The sequence below is a fragment of the Mastigoproctus giganteus genome, chromosome 2 (genome assembly GCF_048544385.1).
Source record: "Mastigoproctus giganteus isolate SK-2022 chromosome 2, ASM4854438v1, whole genome shotgun sequence".
Lineage (NCBI taxonomy): Eukaryota > Metazoa > Arthropoda > Arachnida > Uropygi > Thelyphonidae > Mastigoproctus > Mastigoproctus giganteus.
In genome coordinates this window covers 21927130-21947569 of record NC_143576.1, presented here as the reverse complement: position 1 = coordinate 21947569, position 20440 = coordinate 21927130, and the positions used below count along the sequence as shown (strand labels likewise).

The following is a 20440-nucleotide window of genomic DNA, read 5'->3' as shown; positions in this document are numbered from 1 at the left end:
TCCTCTGTGAAAGACTCAAATAAATTCATTATACGTTGAAAGGTTGTTCCACTGTCACCTACCTAGTTACTAACAGAGAAGATCCTTGCACCTTGGAATGCCAGACTATGCACAGTCTTTTTTGATCTGACAGCAGTGTTTGATGCAGAAGAAACTATAATTCTGCTCGCTTTTCAAGAGCTACTATCAGTCACATGAAATGTTTATAATTTTCTTGAATAGCTTCTGTCAGTAGGGCACTGCACTTTGTAGCAATTAATTAGACAAGCTTATTGCAGAATTTCACAAGGAAGGATGGCTTAAGTAAAACAGTAAAGGATGGCTTAATTAAATGATTGCAAGTTTTTCCCTTATAACTACAGAATTGTATATTTCTGAATTAATTGACTTGACTGCCTATATAATAACTTCTGCATATCATATTTTGTGTCCATAATAATGATTAATGAAACAACAAAGTGAACTGTATTAAAAACAAGTGCTATATACAAGGAATAGATATATTAAGAACTCTTGAATGAGCTGTATTTCTTCCAATAACTTTTATAGAATCTGCTAACAAGTTTATCATTGCCAGGTATTAAAACTATTGCTAATAATTAAAAGTTACTGGTATGCTTCAGCCATTCTAGTTAGCTTCCTCATGATGTTTGGTAACATGCAGAATCTCCAGTGTGTTATTGAACAGTAGTAAATTTCATGTCTCTTATTTTCCTTTATTTAATTACTCATCCTTATCCCTCACTTCAGCCTTTTCACTTAAGAGTGTTTGATATTAATAAATTCAAGGGAATAATTACCTACCTTTCATTCCAAAATGACATTAATTGATCATAACAGTTGCTATATGGTGTATATAAATTAGTTGTGTAATTTTTATTATTTATAAATCGTTTATATCTGGAATTAGCCCCATCATAATGAACTCAGCATTTCACCTTGTCATGATTCATTAAAATTTTTAAATGCACAACCACATATAAAAAGGGACCACTAAATTAAAATATCTTCCATAACAGTATCTAGTAGAATTTCTCTCTTCACTTTCATTAACAAAAACATTGTTCTCTCTCACAACATAATGTTTTTCATCGTGCAGCTATTTTCCCATGCCATCAAATCACTCTCATAGTTCACACTCTTTTATGTGGAGTACAGCATTGTCAAAAGAACTCTGAGAGTGGTCGTTTATGTACATAAACAGCCAATAAAAATGTGTTATTTATAGTTATTATTAGAAGAATATTGCTTTCTAACATATCAGTATAGAAAGCAGTCATCCATTCCTAACCAAATGATTTCTTAATTAGTAGGTCTAAACTCCTGTTTTGTTTTGTTTTTATATTTTTAAATTTTCTTGATTTTATTTTTTTTTATTTTTATTTTTTTTTAAATCATATGTATTATGTAGCAGTAATGTAGAAATATCTAGTTAGCATACAAATTTTAATGCCAGTATAAATTAAATTAATACTTCATTTTCTACAGTGCAATGGGATAATCACCTCTTTATTCTTCTGGCATAGTTCCTTCATATCATTAACAGAACTCTGTAAGCTTGCCTACCAGTGTATCTGCACTATTCAAAGAGGTGTATGTATTTCTTAAAATTACCCACAGACTTTTTGCATTGTCAAATACCAGTTTTATGTTGTCCAAATAATGTTATTCTGTGGTTTTTTTGCTGCCCTTGCATTTATTAATGTTATAGTTATTGCTATTTTTCAGCCCATCTCACTAATAACTAGATCATGTTAAAGTTGTATATCCTGACTGATGAGATTACCCACCCATAACGTCCGACTGCAGTCATAACATTAGTCCATGAAGAGCAGTGGCCATTTATAACTGCTGTCTCCTACCGCTTCACCATGCTGTTATCTCTAGTAATAAATTGTTCCTAATGCCACATTGCTTCAGTTGATATACAACTGTTTGTGCATAATAGTATTAAAAGCTATACCAAAATTAAATTAAATGATATCAGAATTATTGCATTGCATCCATTCCCTTTGCAATAACGTCATAGCAGCTAATCAGACTGGTCAGACATTTCACAAATCTATGCTATAATTGGCTTATTACTATAACTATGGATTCAGTATTTTTTTCTGTCACAGAAGTGAAACTTATGGGTCTTTAATTACTCCAATTAACCTTTGAGCTTCCTTTTTTGAATAGGACAAATATTTGCATATCTCTTAATCTCTATAAACTTCCCTGAATGCACTCATCATTACAACTTAAAGTTTGATTACTTCTTGTTGCTGTTTTGATATAATTGGATAGTTTCCATCACCACCAAATGTTTACAAGCTGTAACAACAGTTTCTCTTCCAGCTTCCTTTTAGTTATTATAAAATCATTTAACTCCCACTGGGTATTAGACTTCTAGTATCTCTATCTGTAAAATTTCATGTGTGAATGTAGATGCAAAATACAGTAGATTGTCGAAATAATGGCACACCAAATAACAGAACATTCAAGCTAACTGCACATTGAGATCGGATGTTTACATACAGCGCAGATGTCTTGCAGTGCCAAAAAAGAAAACGGTAAGTCACATGATTAATGTCTTTGTTTATGTTCGCCATTTTGAAAGTAAATTCTATACTGATATCATGGATTATACCACTGTTTTACATTTATTTTAAATTAAAAGCCCTCACTATGGTGCCTAAAGTTAATAAACCTCATACAGAGAAGAAAAGACGAACAACATTAAAGCTTAATGACAAACTTGATATAATCCAAACTATTACATTAGGGTCACCCAGAAAGTTAATTCATATACCCATGTGTATTGTGTCTATAAATTGTATGTGTTCTCTGGTCGATTTGCCAGTTTTTGCTGGATGAAAAATCCCAATTTCTTGGGGGGGGGGGGCCTTGCTATCTATGCCTGAGACCAACTAACTCAGCCATGGAGTAAAAAAAAAAAAAAAAAAAAAAGCCCATAAAAGTTCCTTGCATCATCTACGGGATTCGAACCTGGGCCTCTTACACCCAGTGTGAGAGAACACTGACAATACCACTCTGCTACCCACGCATACAAAACTTGTTATAATGTAGAAAATAGAACAGGGCGTACGTAGGAGTCTATTAATGGCAGAATATAATATTGGATCATCAACATGTTTGTTTTTTATGTGCAGTTAATAAATTCCTAAATGCATTCCTAGCCTCTATTTCTTATTTAGCTTCAGTCTTATTAGCAACCTCTACAGGATCATCAGTACTTTTACCAAAGACGTCTCATAATTTGTCTTAGCATGCATTGCTCCCTGAGTAACTTGATTAGACTAATTTACAGTTATTATAGAATTTACTGTCACTGGCAATTTATAATTTTCCCATGCATCTTTTTTTCTGCCACTAAGCTCATTAGTTCATCTGATATCCATTTTGGTGTCAACTCTGAACAGTATTTCTTAGTTCGTATAAAATGGTTACCAATTTCTAGGATTACTTTGCATTTGCACTTGTTTAAAAACATCAGCTGGTCCCACTAAAAAGAATTTGAAAAATGTCTAAGACCATTGTACCTTGCAAGAACTAAATCCCTTCCCTTTACCTTTGACAGTAGTTATCTTTTTGAATAAATTATACTGATTGTCAGTATAATATATCAGTATAGTATATCATATAATATACTGATTATCAGATCAAGAATATTGCTTTCTCTTGCTTCCTCCCTAAAATATCAGTATAGAAAGCAGTCATCTAGCAAGTTCATAAATGTTCTGCTACAATTTCCAATCAAAATCTGGAAAATTAAAATCCCTCAGGATATTCTGATTTGTTTGTCCACTCTGTTTGTGTGTATAATTGCTCATTTCAGAAAAATTAGAGTACTCTTACTCTAAATTTTGTTTTTCCAATGATGAAACATCAAACTGACTTGGTATTACATTGGCAATGCATATCTACTGGGTCTACTGTTTTAGTATCTTTCTGACTGGCTGTACTGTTTTAGAAACTAAAGCATCAGTGTCATTGAAATGAATTTTTAGTGTCTGGACCATTGTAATCACCTTTGCTAAAACAAATCCATTTTCTCCCTGACAGTAGCTATTTCTCTGGGTACTGCTGCTAATCAGATCAAGAAGATTGGTTTCTTTTTGTTGCTTCTCTAAAATACTGGTACAGGAAGCAGTCATCTGGAAAATCCAGATATATTCTTCTAGTGAGTGACCTGCCAACTCACAAGTTCCAATCAATATCTGGAAAATTAAAATTCCCCAAAAGAAGACATTCTGATTTGTTCATCCACTCTGTTTGGCTCTATAGTTGTTAATTACACCCATCATAGTCATTTGGCTTTTGCCTCGATAACACCCATCACAGTCTCCATGTCTGAATTGATTGACAAGACTCATCTTGAACATCCTATCACGCCTTGGCAAAATTGCACACATTTTTGGTTTCAGCTCTAACTTATAGTTTTTTTTTTTTTTTTTATCAACAACACTTCATAATTATGAAGTAGAGCTTCAGATTGCTTCTGTTTTATATCATTAGTACCTGTATGTATAAGACTGTTACTAACTTTTGTCCCTGGCAAACTACCCTGTCCCTATTGCTTCCTATGGGACCAGCACCTTCTGCTTTTGGTGATTCTACAGTGCAGCCAGATGCATGGGAGCAGGCTTTGGTATTGAGTGCAGACTGTTGAGTACTTGTCTTGTGATTTTACTCCATTTACTCTGTTCCTCGAGCATTCAGAAAAATTGCTATTTCCTCACTCTTTGCACATAACACCTACATAGGAAGGCATCTCCTCCCGTGATACTTTTATGTCCAGCTGTATTCATTCAAGTGACCTAAACCAAGTGCTACCTAGACCATAGCCCATATACACTCAGCTCATACCTTAAAATTCAAAACACAAAGAAATTTCAATGATGTGTAATATAAAAATTCAAACTCAGTTCTACAAAAAACGTTTTTACTCTGGAGAACAGAAACAAGACCTCTTAACCTTTGCCCTAAGTCTTACCCTAAATGAGAAAGGGTTAACAATTACCATCCCTGCAACTGGAATGCAGGGAAGTCATTTAGTAAAATAAATTATTTTTGTAATTTATAATTAATAAATTTTAATAATTAAATTATTTTCTCTTAAAGATTGATAACTAATTAAAACTGCCTAATTTGATCTCTGTAGTGTGAATTATATCTTTATATACCTGTTCCAAAGTTTGTATATGCAAGGATGTGTCCCCTACTTAATTTGATATTTAATTTTTTACACCCATATATATATATATATATATATAGGGCATTCAATAAATTATCTACCTACTTCCCATAGTTATATTTCAATGATTCATGATTTATCATGTTCCTACATATCTCAACTTGAATCATACTAATTTTGATCCCATTATGTTTTTAGGTTGTGCTGCTGTAACAGAAAGAAGGAAGACACCTGTATCAAATTATGGATTTGCTGAAATTGGAGCATCGTTCAGTCATCAAATTTCTCACCAAAAAGGAAATGGGCCAAAGGCCATTCATGAAAGGATAATGGCTGTGTATGGCAACAGTACATCTTCAGAGTGCCAGTGAAATTCTGGTGGTCAAAACAGTTCAAGTGGAGTAGAGAGTCCATCAAAGATGATCCGCATTCAGGATGGCTTGTGACAGCAACCACTCCAGAAATGTGCCAAGCTGTGGAAACCTTTGTGCTGAATGACAGACGTTTTAAGGTGTCCCAAATCTCTAGGGAATGTGACATATCTGAGGGAACAGTTATAACCATCCTCCATGAACATCTGGGATGACTAAGGTCAGTGCAAAGTGAATCCCCAGATTTCTTGACCCCTGTGCAGAGGCAATTCAGAGTATGGTGTTGTGAGGAGAATTTAGAGCACATAAAAAGATCCTGAAACTTTCATCTCCAGAATTGTTCCATGTGATGAAACATGGGTTCATCATTGGGAGAGCAAGCAAGAATCAATGCAATGGAAGCACAAGGATTCTCCCTCACCCAAAAAATTTTGGACAAAACCTTCAGGTGGCAAGATTATGGCGACCATTTTTCGGGAACTGAGGGAATTTTGTACATTCACATTCACTACTTGGAACACAAGCAGAAAGTCACTGGATAGTCATATGCATCCCTACTACACAACCTAAGGGATGTCATAAAGGGAAAAAACCTTGGAAAACTTTCCAGAGGTGTGCTGCTTCTTCAGGACAATGCACCAGTGCACAGGTCACTTGCTGGGGATCTGGTCCAGTGACTATTTCATATTTTGACACCTCAAGAAGAATGTACGTGGATGTCGCTTTGCTAATGATAATAAACTGAAGTCTGCTGTTTCTGTTTTCTTTGACGGACAGGGCAAAGAATTTTATTTGTGTGGTATTTCCTCATTGCCAACAAATTAGAACAAGTGTATTGAAGTTCAGGGGAGTTACATTGAAAAATAAAAATAGATTTTTGCCTCTATCTCACTTCCTTCATAGGTAGGTAGATAACTCATTGAATGCCCCTCTTATATATTTCTTGTTATGCATATAAATATTATTTATTTCTTTTAAGCTAATGTTACTTGATTCAATTGATCATAAAGGTTTGAAATATTACCCAGCAATGTACACATTTTTTCATACATGGGAACAAATATTCTGGTGTATAATAAAATGACTTGTGTACCATAAATTCTAATTGAACCCATTTGAACTTGGCCAGGAATTTATTAAAAGGGGATAAATAAGAACACGTATTGAGGTTATTTGTGAAGGAATGCCACTGATAATAAATGATAATGAAACCTATATAATGTGTATGCCTGATTTTTCCTAACCATTATTTGGCATGTTATAGCATTTAGTTAACCTTGCACCTTAAAGCTTGAGCAATAATAAATCCTATACTGGCTAATATTTATGAATACATAACTCCTTTGTTTCTATCATTCAACTTGTTTAGTTTCTGTCATGAGGATGACAGAAACTAAACCTGCTAATGATGAAATCATAAACTGATAAAATGCTGAGACTAAAATATGCAAATTAAGAAACCTTTAAATTTTTATTAAATTATTAGATATGCCTGAGCTGAAGTATTTTTTGAAAAGAATGAGATGGTAGAAATTTCAGAAAAGAGGATAGAGCATAAAAAAATTAGCAGAACTGAAAAAGTGCTGGATGTAGCTTAATTTTCTATTCACCCAGATTTCCAAAACTGACAAAGAAAGGCCAAGTTTAGTAAAGAAAATATTTAAAAATTTTAAATGCTTAAATGCTTTAAATTTTTAGAAAAATATCTAATTATTTCTTTCTCAAGAAATGTCTCAATATAAAAAAACAGCATTTATGAATTGCTATCATGTATGATAACAGCGAAGTGGTTGGAATAAAAGTATAGAATTAAACACACACACACACACATGCATGTGTGTTCAAATCTATATGAAACCACATAATTTGTTAATGCTCTGTAGCAACATATCTTGTAAACTCCTCTGACCCCTTATGTGGGCATCCCAAAGCACATGCAAATTATTAAGTTCTGTAAGATGTATTAAGTTGTGTAAAAGATACTGCACCCTAGAATTTAGAGAACTACAGTGATTAAGATAGATATCATGTAGGCCAGTGGTCTCTATCTCTTCTATCGGAATTGTCCTACCTTTTGCCATAAACAGACCAAAATAAAATTGGACTGTTTCATATGATGATTGACTGATATTTTGAACTTACTATTGAAGTATGTAGATTATTGATGGAAACATCTCGCTCTCTCTCTCTCTCTCTCTCTCTCTCTCTCTCTCTCTCTCTCTCTCTCTCTCTCTCTCTCCCTCCCCTCTTTACGACCCATTAATAATTATTTTTTATTCTGTTTTTTTATAAGTGAGTTTATATCTGAAACCTAGTTTTTAAAGAGTAACCCTACTAAGATCTGAATTCTGTTACAACTACTAAACTGAAGATTCAGTAGTTATTCAGTTAGCTGAATTTGCACCTCCAGTTCCAAAGTACTTATGCATTATGTGTAAAATGGTTGTACATCACAAGTATGGTATTTTCTAAGTTTTTGGAAAGTGAATTCTTGTAAATTGCCCATGATCTTTTATTTGCTTGGACATCAATTTCTATAACAAATTTGGCATTTTTGTTTTAGTATAGGAATATTTTTCAGTATGCACTTGCTTTTTCATTTGACTTTTAAATGCTATAATGTTTCACATAAAATGGCATATCGCTTGGTTGTAGTAGTACATTACAAGTACTTGTATAGATAATTAGAAATTCATTCATTTTGGTTAAGGCTTTTTTTTTTTCTTTTCTTTGTCTAAAACTAAAACATAGATACATGAGAATTTGAACAGAAAGATGCAAATAAGTACTGAATGTCATAATAAGAACATAGACTGGATTGTTGTGCTGAATAGTTGATTGATCAAATTATTTTGCAGTATGATGCTGGTTAAAGGCATGGATGTAAAGTCTGCCAGTGTTGGACCTGCTTTTAGTAATATCCACACAGAAGTCAATCCCAAAGAATGGGGAGTACTGGATATAGCCCAATTTCTGCGTATAAATGAATGTGGAGCTTACTGCCAAATCTTTAGCCAAAAAGTATGTGTTAAGATATTTTTCAGTATGTGCATTCAGTTTACTAACTGTAATACAGTACAACTATTTCAGATCATATATTAATATCTGGGTTCTTTGATTTTTTTTTTTTTTTTTTTGTGTGTTTTTATATTCATTACATTTTATTTATATTGCTTCATTATCATCATACATTTCAAGGATTAGTACTGATGTCTTGTTCCAATCTTGTATCATATTTAATCTCTTTAGTCGGCTATGTCTTTACTGCCAGCTGTAGCTGTGTCTTAACTTCCCTTTTGCTTTGTAGTTTATAAATTGTTTCATTGTTTAGTCTAGAAATTGTTTATCTGTAATGGTCCAATTTTTCCTTGTTTTTGTTTTATCTGTAATTCTTTTTCTTTATTACTGGTTGTACTTTCTGTTGTAAATTTTCTTTGTTTCTCTTTCTATACAGAAATGCATAGTTTATTGTTGTCATTATAAATCACATTTCATCTGATATTAATCATTGGTAATTTTTCTGTTTGAATTCAGAGTTGGAAGCCATATAAAAAAATGTTCAAAGAACTTATGCTTCAAGTAACTTAGCTCTGGTATTTCCTTGAACTAGTGAGCATTTCAGTTCATTATTTTTTTATTTTTGTTTATTTCTTTTCCATCATCATTTCACATTTTAAATTATGATATAAGGTATTAACCTGCCTAATAATTTTGTCATCTACTGTAATTTTACTTCTTCATGGATATTATTGGAAAAATTTCTGCTAGCTGTAAAATTTTGTTGGAATGTTGTATTTTTGTAAGATCCACTTGATCATCAGCAAATAAAAGTCTGTTTAGGAGTTATTATTTGATTTAATTCCTGTTCCAATTTTTGTTCACCACCACGAAACAACTTCATTGAAATAAATATTAAAGATGAGTGGTGATTTTTTTGTATCTATTTTTTTAATCAGAATTTTATCAAAGTTTGACTTAATATGGATCTCATTATAAATGGTGATCAACAACTGTACACTATCAGCCTACTTTTCACTCAGAAAATTGCATGTTTATATGAGGGCAATCATATAGTAACTTTCCAAAATTTTTTTCAGGAAATGTTTAATCCAAAGAAGACAAATACAATAGTGATATTATCTACTTCTCATAATTGTTGTGACAAATTAGGCATTTATCCTAGTGTAACAAGGGAGCATCAACATCCTTCTCAAGAAACTCTTCTTTCCCATAAATCAGCATTTTTTTTCCACACATGACTTTATCATTCATTGCAAAACATTTCACAGATAAATATTGTTTTTAAAGGTTTAAAAAAATGAAACCTCTTGGTGTGAGCTGCTGGCTGTGTTTGATGTTTCAAAAATTACTGTTTGTTTTTCTTGACTTAGTCACACATGCACACATTTGTATGGTAGACTTGAATTGTCATGCAGAATAGTAACCCCCATACGTCGAAATTCGACGGCATTATTGGTAAATTTCAGCATTCGACTTCTCTAATGTGTGGCAGTAACACTATACATTGATGGTGGTTCCTTGACCCATAAAGTCAATGAAGATAATGGCATATTGAATCCAAAAATTGGTGGCCATCACCTTCTTAGCTTACTACATGCTTATCTTAGACTTGTTTTCCCAAGTAGAAGTCAGATGTTTCCACACTATTGAACTTCATGATACACTATAAGTTTCATCCCTGTTACAGTTCTTTTCGGGGACTAGTCACACTCTTCACTGTAGCATTGAAGGTGTTTCACCCAATACTATGCATATTGCCTTGTGATTATCTGTTATGAAACCCACTGATCCCACACTTACCAAAAGTAAGATTGCCATGCATACTTGCTTGCACAACTGATTTGGAAATCTGCAGTTCTGCAAAGATTAATATGTTGGTTTTCAAGAATAGTTTGTTTAATGAACATGTCATCTTCAGTCTTGCTTGTGTGCTGTCTGCTGGTACAAAAACGAAACAACACTTCTGAACAGACAGTCTTTTTCTCCATACATGGATGCAACTGCACAATGAATTTCATTACCTAGCTTTCCTTTAGTAACAAACATTGAATAATGAAGCGTGCCTCTTCTGTGGAATATGTTCACATTGGGGTATCCATTTTCAGTTGTGCAGTCATTCAGAATTTACATATATAAATGTCGGCAGTGTTATCTGTTATTATATTTTGGAAATTATGACAGTATAAGACTATTTGTGTAACATATATTTTTTTTTTTTTTCTGTGGATTTAAATGTTTTTGAGGAAAAAATTCTTTAAAGTTACTTTCTGGAAGCACCTCATACAAAGAAGGAACAAAAAGTTTAAAAAAAGAAAGCTTTTTAATTAAAGGATCAAAATTTTAATTTTAAAGGATCAAAAAGTTCTAGTACAATATAAATTTTAAAAAAAGATGGCTTTTTAATTTATTTCATAACCTAAGGTGTCTAAAATTTTGTAGATACCATGTTGGTTGGCATGTGCAGGGTTATTTTTTTTATCTGTTGTTGATGTAAGTAATTTCATACTGTCATTTTTCAGAATGTTTCTTTCTGGTCAAGGATCTTTAAAATTTTGCTTTTTGTTTAAAAAATCAACCTCAGAGATTGAAATAATTGTTCCAATGCATACAGTGAAAATGATTTTTTACGAGGTAGGATAGTTGAATGATAAAAGTGTTTCAAAGATGAATACAGTATCACTTAGGATGATTTAAGGTGTGCAAACCTTAAATCATCCTTAGTGATAAACCCTAAATCACTTTTGAACATCAACAAAAGACAAACTTGCACCGCATGGCTTAGAAGCATTATTATGGCAAATTGCCAAATAAGAATTGAAGATGTAACCTCTAAAGCCAGAATATGTTGCCAAAAAAATTTTAAAAATTGTATTTCTTTAAAATAAAAATTCAGTCATGGAAGTTTTTTAGATCCTACCTTGTATGTAAGGTATTTGTACAGTGCATCTATGTTATGTGCATGACCCTGATACTTCCATTGTGCAAGTTGTGTGTAAACTGTTTTACAGCAAAGACTATTGCACAACACAGTCATTTTTAAACATTATGCAGAGTGCATATAGGTGAGCATTTGCAAACTTTATGCTAGCATGAAATCTGAAAGTGCTAATTTCATCAATGGTTGTTGCATTTTCCATGATATCAATCATGGATAATGCAACAAATATTGATGAAAGAAAATTTGCTCGGCAAACCAGATTCCATGGAGTGCATAGAAGGCTCAACAGCATTTTAAGTTTCATCCTGATTGCATTCAAGTTATGCAAAAATTGAAAGAATGAGATGTAGAAAAAAGTTTATGATATTGTTAGTGGTTTTGGCAGTTAATTCAAATTGGTTTCCAGCAGACTAGACTGGATGCAGGTTTTTTCTCACAAAGCTTGGTTTAATTTAAGTAGATGTATTAATACCCAAAATATCAGAATGAAAGAGAAACAAAAGTTCACATACCTATGAAAAGAACAGGATATGATATCTTTTTTTCTTTGTCAAGACTGTACCTGTAAAGCATTACCAAGAAATTACTTACTGCATCATTTCATTATTAAAGGAGAATGAATAGTGTCATTGGTTACTGCAAGACAGTAACAGTACTGTCTTGCAGACAGTTAAGCAGTAGTGCATATTGCAAATGCACTATCCTTACTTGTTTTCCTTGAAGCTGTTTAAAACAAAATAGTATGCAAACAGTTCACACATATTAATGGAACTTCAGCAAAGTATTGAAGCGTGTATTTTAAATGTAAATGATATAACTTCTTTTTCAGTCACCTATATTTATCTGTGCTAATAATTGCTCTCAACCAGTGTTTTGGTATGCCTTTTTGCAATGGTATATCAAAAACTTGCTTTTTATAACTTGAATGGTTTTTCATAGTCCATAAACATTATGTACATTTTCAGGTTGCATTCTATGTTTTTTAGAAGTTCTAAGTTTAATATGGAATCAATACATGGTCTTCCTTTTAGAATCCATTTGGAGGTTCTAACATAAATGTCTAACTGATTCTTAAGATTTTATGACCTTACTGTAATGTTTTTTAACAAGAACATAAAAAGCTGTTACTGCCATTTTTTTTGGGAATTTAACCTTTCAGATCTTCTTTTGGTAAATGGGTATGGAGTTTTTATATAATTTTCATTTTACTTCTATTAAATTTCCATACTTCAGCTACTAATGAAAAGTTAATTAATGAATTAATAACTTTGGCTTTTGCATTGGTAACTGCTGTTAACTCATTTGCATCTATGAGCCCTTCAAAAAAAAAAACTAAGTGTAGAATAACATATTCAAAGGTTTATAGCCATGTTATGCTACAAAAATTAAAAATAGAAGTTCAGAAGTCATGATTTTTAGTTAATTGACCTCAGAAAGTTCAATGCAATTAGAGAAAAAACTTTATTCTGTGTACCCGAAGTGAACTGTTCCGGAAGCAGAATTCGTAGGTCTTGATATTTCACAGTCAGTCCTTGCTGAACTGCTTTGGCAGGAGGATAGAAGTAAGGAATACACAAAATACAATTGTGTATTTCTTACTTGATTGTGTAAACAAAGATCTCAAAAAAACAGATGACCACAAGTCAAAATCTCCATTAGTAGCATCCAAGGCAAACAAAACTGACAGAGTGGCTTAACCACAGTTGCTGTGGTTAACATTTTGGCGGGTTATGCACGATGTTCAATACTAGTGCAGTGAATACTACATCTGGATGTAGCTTTTTTTTTTTTTTTCCCTTTTCTTTGTTTTTTTGTATAGATGCCCATGTTATCAAATTTGAAAAGTCCAAAACCTTAGGAGCAGCACTAAAATGTGGTAATCACCCTTTTAAAACTCTTTCTTTTCTTCTTTTATAAAGTTAGTGAAAACATATGGCACAGTTTGTGGTTCAAGACTAGACAGGCCCATGAAAGACATTTTTATGAAATAGTAGTTCCTATTACAACAAAAACAATGTGTGGTGTGCTGCAAGACAGGAGCACATAAAGAGGCAAAGCATTCATGCTGAGCGCTATGGGATTGTGTCTAGCACTATGTTAAAAAAAAAAAATTTCATATAAAAATTAACATAATATTATTTATTATTCCTTACATACCAGAAGTAAATTCAAATATTTGATATCTTATACAGTATATGAATAAAATAATTTGGGAATATGAGTTACAAACATAGTGTCCAAATGTGGTGCAATTTTCAGCATGTGGGGGGAGGAGGGAGAGACACCAGTTATGGATTCTGGCCTCAAGACCCTATATTCAATAAACAAATTAAAAATTTATAAACTGTTGAATTGCAATGAAAAATATAATGTACATATTTAGTTTTAAATGCTTATATTAAACAATGTAGAAATCTTATATCCACTGTGTTGCCATTTTCAATTTAAATCAGAACATTTGATTGGATAACTTTGATTTTGTTTTTAGAATTGCTTTGAAAGATATAATATAGAGGCAATGCCCAAGTAATAAAAGGTGTAGATAATTACACTGTATTATTGGTTTATGGGAAAGCAGAGCTGGATTAAGGATGAAAAGGCTCCAGCCATATTAAAATTTGAGGCCCTTTATAAAAACATAAAATAAGAGGTCAAAAATGTTTTATATTTTTTTACTTGAAAAATAAAGTAATAATAATAAATAAATAATAAAATTTTGCTATTTTAGAAAATATTTACACTGAAAATGAGGCCCCCGGCCATGGCCGGTTTGGCTGTAGCGAAGATTATAGTAAGAGAATTATATTAAGAGATATACCCAGATAAATCAATGGAAAACACATATTGGCATTAGCACATAAATTCAGTATATTAATTATTATTATCAACCTACCATATTACTCATTTAATATATATATATATATATAAGCAAAGTTATAATATAAGTGAGGAAAAAGAGCTGACAAATGGAAATGTAAACAGCACAAAGTGCCAAATTAGTAGGGAAAGAATAGAAAGAAAGAGAAGTATTAAGGATGGATGATAGGGAAAGAAGGTGAAAAACATTGAATTATAAGAAATTAAAGGCTGAATTAGAAAACCAACTAGATGGAATGAAGCTACAAATGAAAAGTAAAAATAAATGATTACAATAAAATAGCATGCATCAAATAAGGGAGTGGAGATATTTTTATGTATGAGAAATCTAAAGATGTGAGAGAGTAAAGACCAGTAAAATAATAAAATTTTTGATGCATGCTATAAATAATTGTTATATAAAGCAGGTAGGCGTCTCCGTAGCCAGGTGGGAAGGAGCAGCAGTGCGTACCACACGCTTCTTGATTAGACCGGGGTTCGAGCCCGTCACCACCAAATATGGAGGATGCGGAAAGGTCAGGGAATGACCACCGCATATTCCAGAGCAATATGGCCTTAGTTGCTAATGCTCCTAAAAACCAAAACAACAAGTTATATAAAGCAGGTAATTCTTCGTGGGACTACACCTGATTATGTATCAATAAACTGTGTTTCTATGCCTACATGTCGTTTCTATGCCTATGGAAGAAAAAATATTAAAACAGGATACTCGGATAGGATAAAAATAATATGCAAAAAGAAAGAATTTAAAAAAATGTATTATAATGAGGGTAAAAAACAACAAAATTCTTCCATAAAGATAGGGAAGGTAGTCCCAACACAGTGTGTCATGACGAAATTAAGGTAAAATTAAATAAGCAGTATAATAAAATTAAAAATAATAAAAACAAGTCAATTAATTGGATGCCAAACTATTGGATGTGATGAGAGGTTAAAGATGAATAAGACAAATTTGTAAAAAAGGTAGGTTGGAAAAATACAACAGGCTTTGTATGTGGTATGGCTAATAAGTTGAAATGAAGTATAAGTAAGAAAATGGTAAAAAAAAAAAAAAATGGATACTTGTGGAGGAACAGAAGTAAAGGCATATGGTATCGGAAAAGGAAAATAAAGTGCAGCAAAGGAGATATAAAGTAATTCAAAAAAATGAGGCGAAGATAGCATAGAGAAAAGGATAGCAATAGCATCCACATTGCCCTCACGTTACACTAATAGTTCAATGGACAAAGTGGACTCATTTACCCGAGTATTCCAAAATTCTTTTCTTTATGTTTTTGCTTTCTATACTTCATTTTTTTTTTTTTTTTTTTTTCTGTCCACTGAACTATCAGTGTAACATGAGGGCAATGTGAATAATAATGTAAAAACCTACAGAATTCCAGCTATCAGTATTATTGCAAATGCAATAAGATCGAATTTACTACCCGTTTATAATAGAGTGCACTCACTAACTCACAGAAAAGCCCAATAAACCAGAAACTATATATTGTTTTTGTTGTTTTATGTTTGTGACCTCCAGAAAGGTGCTTTGGGAAAATATCACAAAGGCGTTCAAAATTGATTCTTATAACACCGAACATATGATAATAGTGAAAGTGTAGTGCATTTTAATGATTTGAATTGGTTTTTGAAATTTGATTCTATAAAGGAATTTTATTGTGGCTTAAACACAGAGCGTACAGATAAAGTAGAAATATATATGAGCTTTCGGCTATATGGTAGCCTTCGTCAGAATTAAAATACATGAATGGCAGTTGGAATGAAGATGTGCACTGCCAGGTGCGTGAGACGCGAGGTTTAATTGTTTGTTGACGTCTGTGGCTGTGACGCATGATGACGTGGCCAGCGCTTGTCCAATGACAGAACTACTGACTCTGTGATCGGGTTGACTTGGCAACCACTGTTCCTGTTTAAGGATTTATCCGAAGATTTTATATTTAATGATTCCAACCAGGTACGCTTTAGGTAATGGTGGGATCTGTCTACCACCACGACATCGCGGTGTGGGTCGATGTCGTGGTGGGTTGTCCAGACATGTTCGGCGATAGCTGAGTGTTCTATATCCGCTAAACGGATCGCTCTTTTGTGCTCCGAGAGACGTTTCTCGAGTCGACGTCCAGTCTCTCCGAAGTAGCAGCTAGTGCAGTCACGGCAAGAGATGCGGTAGACTAAACCGCTCTGCAGAAGGGTGGGGACAGGTGTTTTCACGTTGGAAATGAAAGAACGCAGTTTCCTGCCTGGGAGCTGGATGCACTTTATTCCGTGCGTTCTCAGGATTCTACCGATCTGTTGTGACAGGTTGGGGTAGTATGGGATGAATGCCCTTGTGGATGGCTCGTCACTGTTGGTGTTGTAGCTGGTCGTCACAATGTCACGTGTCTGTAGATCACACCTGTCGAGGACGTCAATGGGGTAGCCACACCTCGTAAGGTCTACTTTGACCCTAGTGACCTCTTTGCGTCTTTCATCAGCGGAGCTGGAGTGTGTCCAGGCGCGAGTAAGCAAGGTTCGGGCCGTGGAGAGGAGGTGGCCTCGCGCGTGTGCTGACCGGAAGTTGGTAAACTGGCCAGCACACATGGGCTTACGATAAACTGTAGTCCTCAGGTATGTGCCCTCACGTCGGACAAGTGTGTCTACGTGAGGGCACATACCTGAGGACTACAGTTTATCGTAAGCCCATGTGTGCTGGCCAGTTTACCAACTTCCGGTCAGCACACGCGCGAGGCCACCTCCTCTCCACGGCCCGAACCTTGCTTACTCGCGCCTGGACACACTCCAGCTCCGCTGATGAAAGACGCAAAGAGGTCACTAGGGTCAAAGTAGACCTTACGAGGTGTGGCTACCCCATTGACGTCCTCGACAGGTGTGATCTACAGACACGTGACATCGTGACGACCAGCTACAACACCAACAGTGACGAGCCATCCACAAGGGCATTCATCCCATACTACCCCAACCTGTCACAACAGATCGGTAGAATCCTGAGAACGCACGGAATAAAGTGCATCCAGCTCCCAGGCAGGAAACTGCGTTCTTTCATTTCCAACGTGAAAACACCTGTCCCCACCCTTCTGCAGAGCGGTTTAGTCTACCGCATCTCTTGCCGTGACTGCACTAGCTGCTACTTCGGAGAGACTGGACGTCGACTCGAGAAACGTCTCTCGGAGCACAAAAGAGCGATCCGTTTAGCGGATATAGAACACTCAGCTATCGCCGAACATGTCTGGACAACCCACCACGACATCGACCCACACCGCGATGTCGTGGTGGTAGACAGATCCCACCATTACCTAAAGCGTACCTGGTTGGAATCATTAAATATAAAATCTTCGGATAAATCCTTAAACAGGAACAGTGGTTGCCAAGTCAACCCGATCACAGAGTCAGTAGTTCTGTCATTGGACAAGCGCTGGCCACGTCATCATGCGTCACAGCCACAGACGTCAACAAACAATTAAACCTCGCGTCTCACGCACCTGGCAGTGCACATCTTCATTCCAACTGCCATTCATGTATTTTAATTCTGACGAAGGCTACCATATAGCCGAAAGCTCATATATATTTCTACTTTATCTGTACGCTCTGTGTTTAAGCCACAATAAAATTCCTCAATGAATCCAGAGCGCGTAGGCCTGTTTCGTTATGATTCTATAAAGCGGCTGATTCTACTAACCAGTGCCTACTTATTTCACTTTACGATGGAATTGTCTCTGACTGGACCAAGTGGTCCGGTCCGAGACAATCGGGGGTAATCTCAGACGCTGCATTCTTCTTCCTCCCCGATTAAACGGTGTGTTGTCCCAATTAAGTGAAGAAAACCTGGCTATTTTCTCAGTTAGGTTCTGTTCTTTGAGATTTGTCCCAAATAAACAGCTGCCCTGATTAACCTGTGACCAAAATAACTGGAATCCATTGTATTTATAGCATGCATAAAAATTTTTATTATTTTACTGGTCTTTACTTTCTAACACCATTAGATTTCTCTTACATAAAAATTTTTCCACCTGCTTATTTGATGCATGCTATTTTATTGTAATCATTTGTATTACTCATTTATTTTTACTTTCCTTTTGTATCTTCATTCCATCTAATTGGCTTTCTAATTCAGCCTTTAATTTCTTATAAATCACTTAGGTTTTTTCACCTTCTTTCCGTATCATCCATTCTCAGTACTTCTCTTTCTTTCTATCCTTTCATTACTAGTTTGGCACCTTGTGTACTTAGGTACATGAGACTCGTGGCAGAGAAGAAAAATGCATGGAGTGCATATAAATTATCAGCGGACACAGAAGCCTATGATATATATAAGCTAGTCTGTAATCAAGTCACAAAGGTTGGTAGAGTTGTTAATGACAGTAATGGCAGTGTGTTACTGCAACGGGATCTAGGTAATTTGGGCAGATGGGCTGAGAAGTGGCAAATGAAGTTTAACATTCACAAATACAAGGTACTGCATATGGGTAGAAGTAACCTAAGAGAAACATACCGGCTGTATGGTACTACACTTAAGGAGGTAGAAAATGAAAAAGACCTGAAAGTAATTGTGCAGTCAGATATGAAGTTTTCTGAGCAATGCAGACAGGCTGCCAGGGCAGGTCATGGGGTGTTGTCAATGATATACAGGAATTTTGTTAGCAGGGAAAAGAAGGCGATTGTCCCTCTGTATAAGGCAATGGTCAGGCCACACCTTGAGTACTGCGTGCAGGTATGGAGGCCTCATTTTAGGAAGGATGTAGATTTGCTTGAGCGTGTACAGAGAAGAGCAACAAGATTGGCGAGGGGAATGAAGAGATCCTGTTACCAGGAGAGGCTTGCTTAAGTTCTGCAAATTGCAGCAGCTGGAGACTAGGCACCTGTGAGGTGATTTATTGAGGTGTATAAGGCCTTGTATGGGTTGAGCACGCTGAATTCTGATGGGATTCTTCCACTTGTTCAGATTACGAACCCTAAGGGGGCATAAATTGAGGAAGGACAGAAGTAGGATAGATTTGCGGAAATTTGCCTTTAGCCGGCGGGTGGTTAATTGCTGGAACAAACTTCCATCTGTCATTGTGGAAGTTGATAGGTTAAATAAATTTAAGGAGAAACTGGACAAATATTTAGAGGGGATTGTTTTGTATTATTATTTTTTTTTTTTTGGCTGATGCTGCATAAGCTCATACGCTTGCTTTCTTGCATCACATGCCACTACTACTACTACATTTGCCATGTAGCCTTTATGCTATAACTAAATACTTATATTTCCATTGGACTTCGTGGTTATACCTTAAACTATATGGTTTTACCTTAAACTTAAAAAATTTAAACTACACACACACACACACACACACACACACACACACACACACACACACACACCATTAATCAATCGTTACCTGCACTGCTAAATTGCAATATATAAAGTAACTTAAAAATAGAACCCTGCAATTCCCACTAGTGATGGTTGCATTGTTTTTAAATTTGAATTAGATATTATTAGAAACATTTGTATGTAATCCACACAAGAATGCACAGAGCATTAGTATTAGTTGAGGCATATGATGCAAGAAAACAAGCTTATACAGCATCAGCCAGATAAAAAAAAAAAAGAAAAAAAAAAACCCCATTTCACCCATCCGGTCACTCCAAATGTTTGTCTAGTTCAATCTTAAATTTATTTAAACTATCAACTTCCAAACAACAGATGGAAGTCTGTTCCAGCAATCAACTACCTGCTGGCTAAAGGCAAACCTCTGCACATCTATTCTACAACTGTCTTTCCTCAATTTGAATCTATATCCCCTCAGGTTCTTAATCTGAGCAAGCAGAAGTATCCCGTCAGCACTGAGCCTCAAACCATTCAAGGCCTTATACTCCTCGATCAGATCACCTCATAGGTGCCTAGTTTCCAGATGCTGCAACTTTCAGAACTTAAGCCTGTTTTCGTAAGTCACCCCTTTGTTCCTCTCACCAATCTTGTTGCCCTTCTCTGTACTCGTTCTAGCAACTCTAAATCCTTCTTAAAATGAGTTCTCCAGACCTGTATACAGTATT

At 34.9% G+C, this 20440-nt stretch overlaps 1 protein-coding gene across 5 annotated transcripts in view; it reads left to right on the top strand.

Moving 5' to 3' along the window:
* LOC150089212 (MBT domain-containing protein 1-like) overlaps nt 1-20440 on the top strand; it is a 406745-nt gene that overhangs the window by 382174 nt on the left and 4131 nt on the right. For 4 of the 5 annotated variants that reach the window (XM_090388417.1, XM_090388411.1, XM_090388400.1 and 1 more), the window contains exon 19: nt 8430-8592. The exons of the other annotated variant lie outside the window; for it this stretch is intronic. In XM_090388417.1, coding sequence (XP_090244543.1) covers nt 8430-8592 — 163 coding nt within the window. The remainder of the gene's footprint in view (nt 1-8429; nt 8593-20440) is intronic. 5 annotated transcript variants of the gene reach the window in all.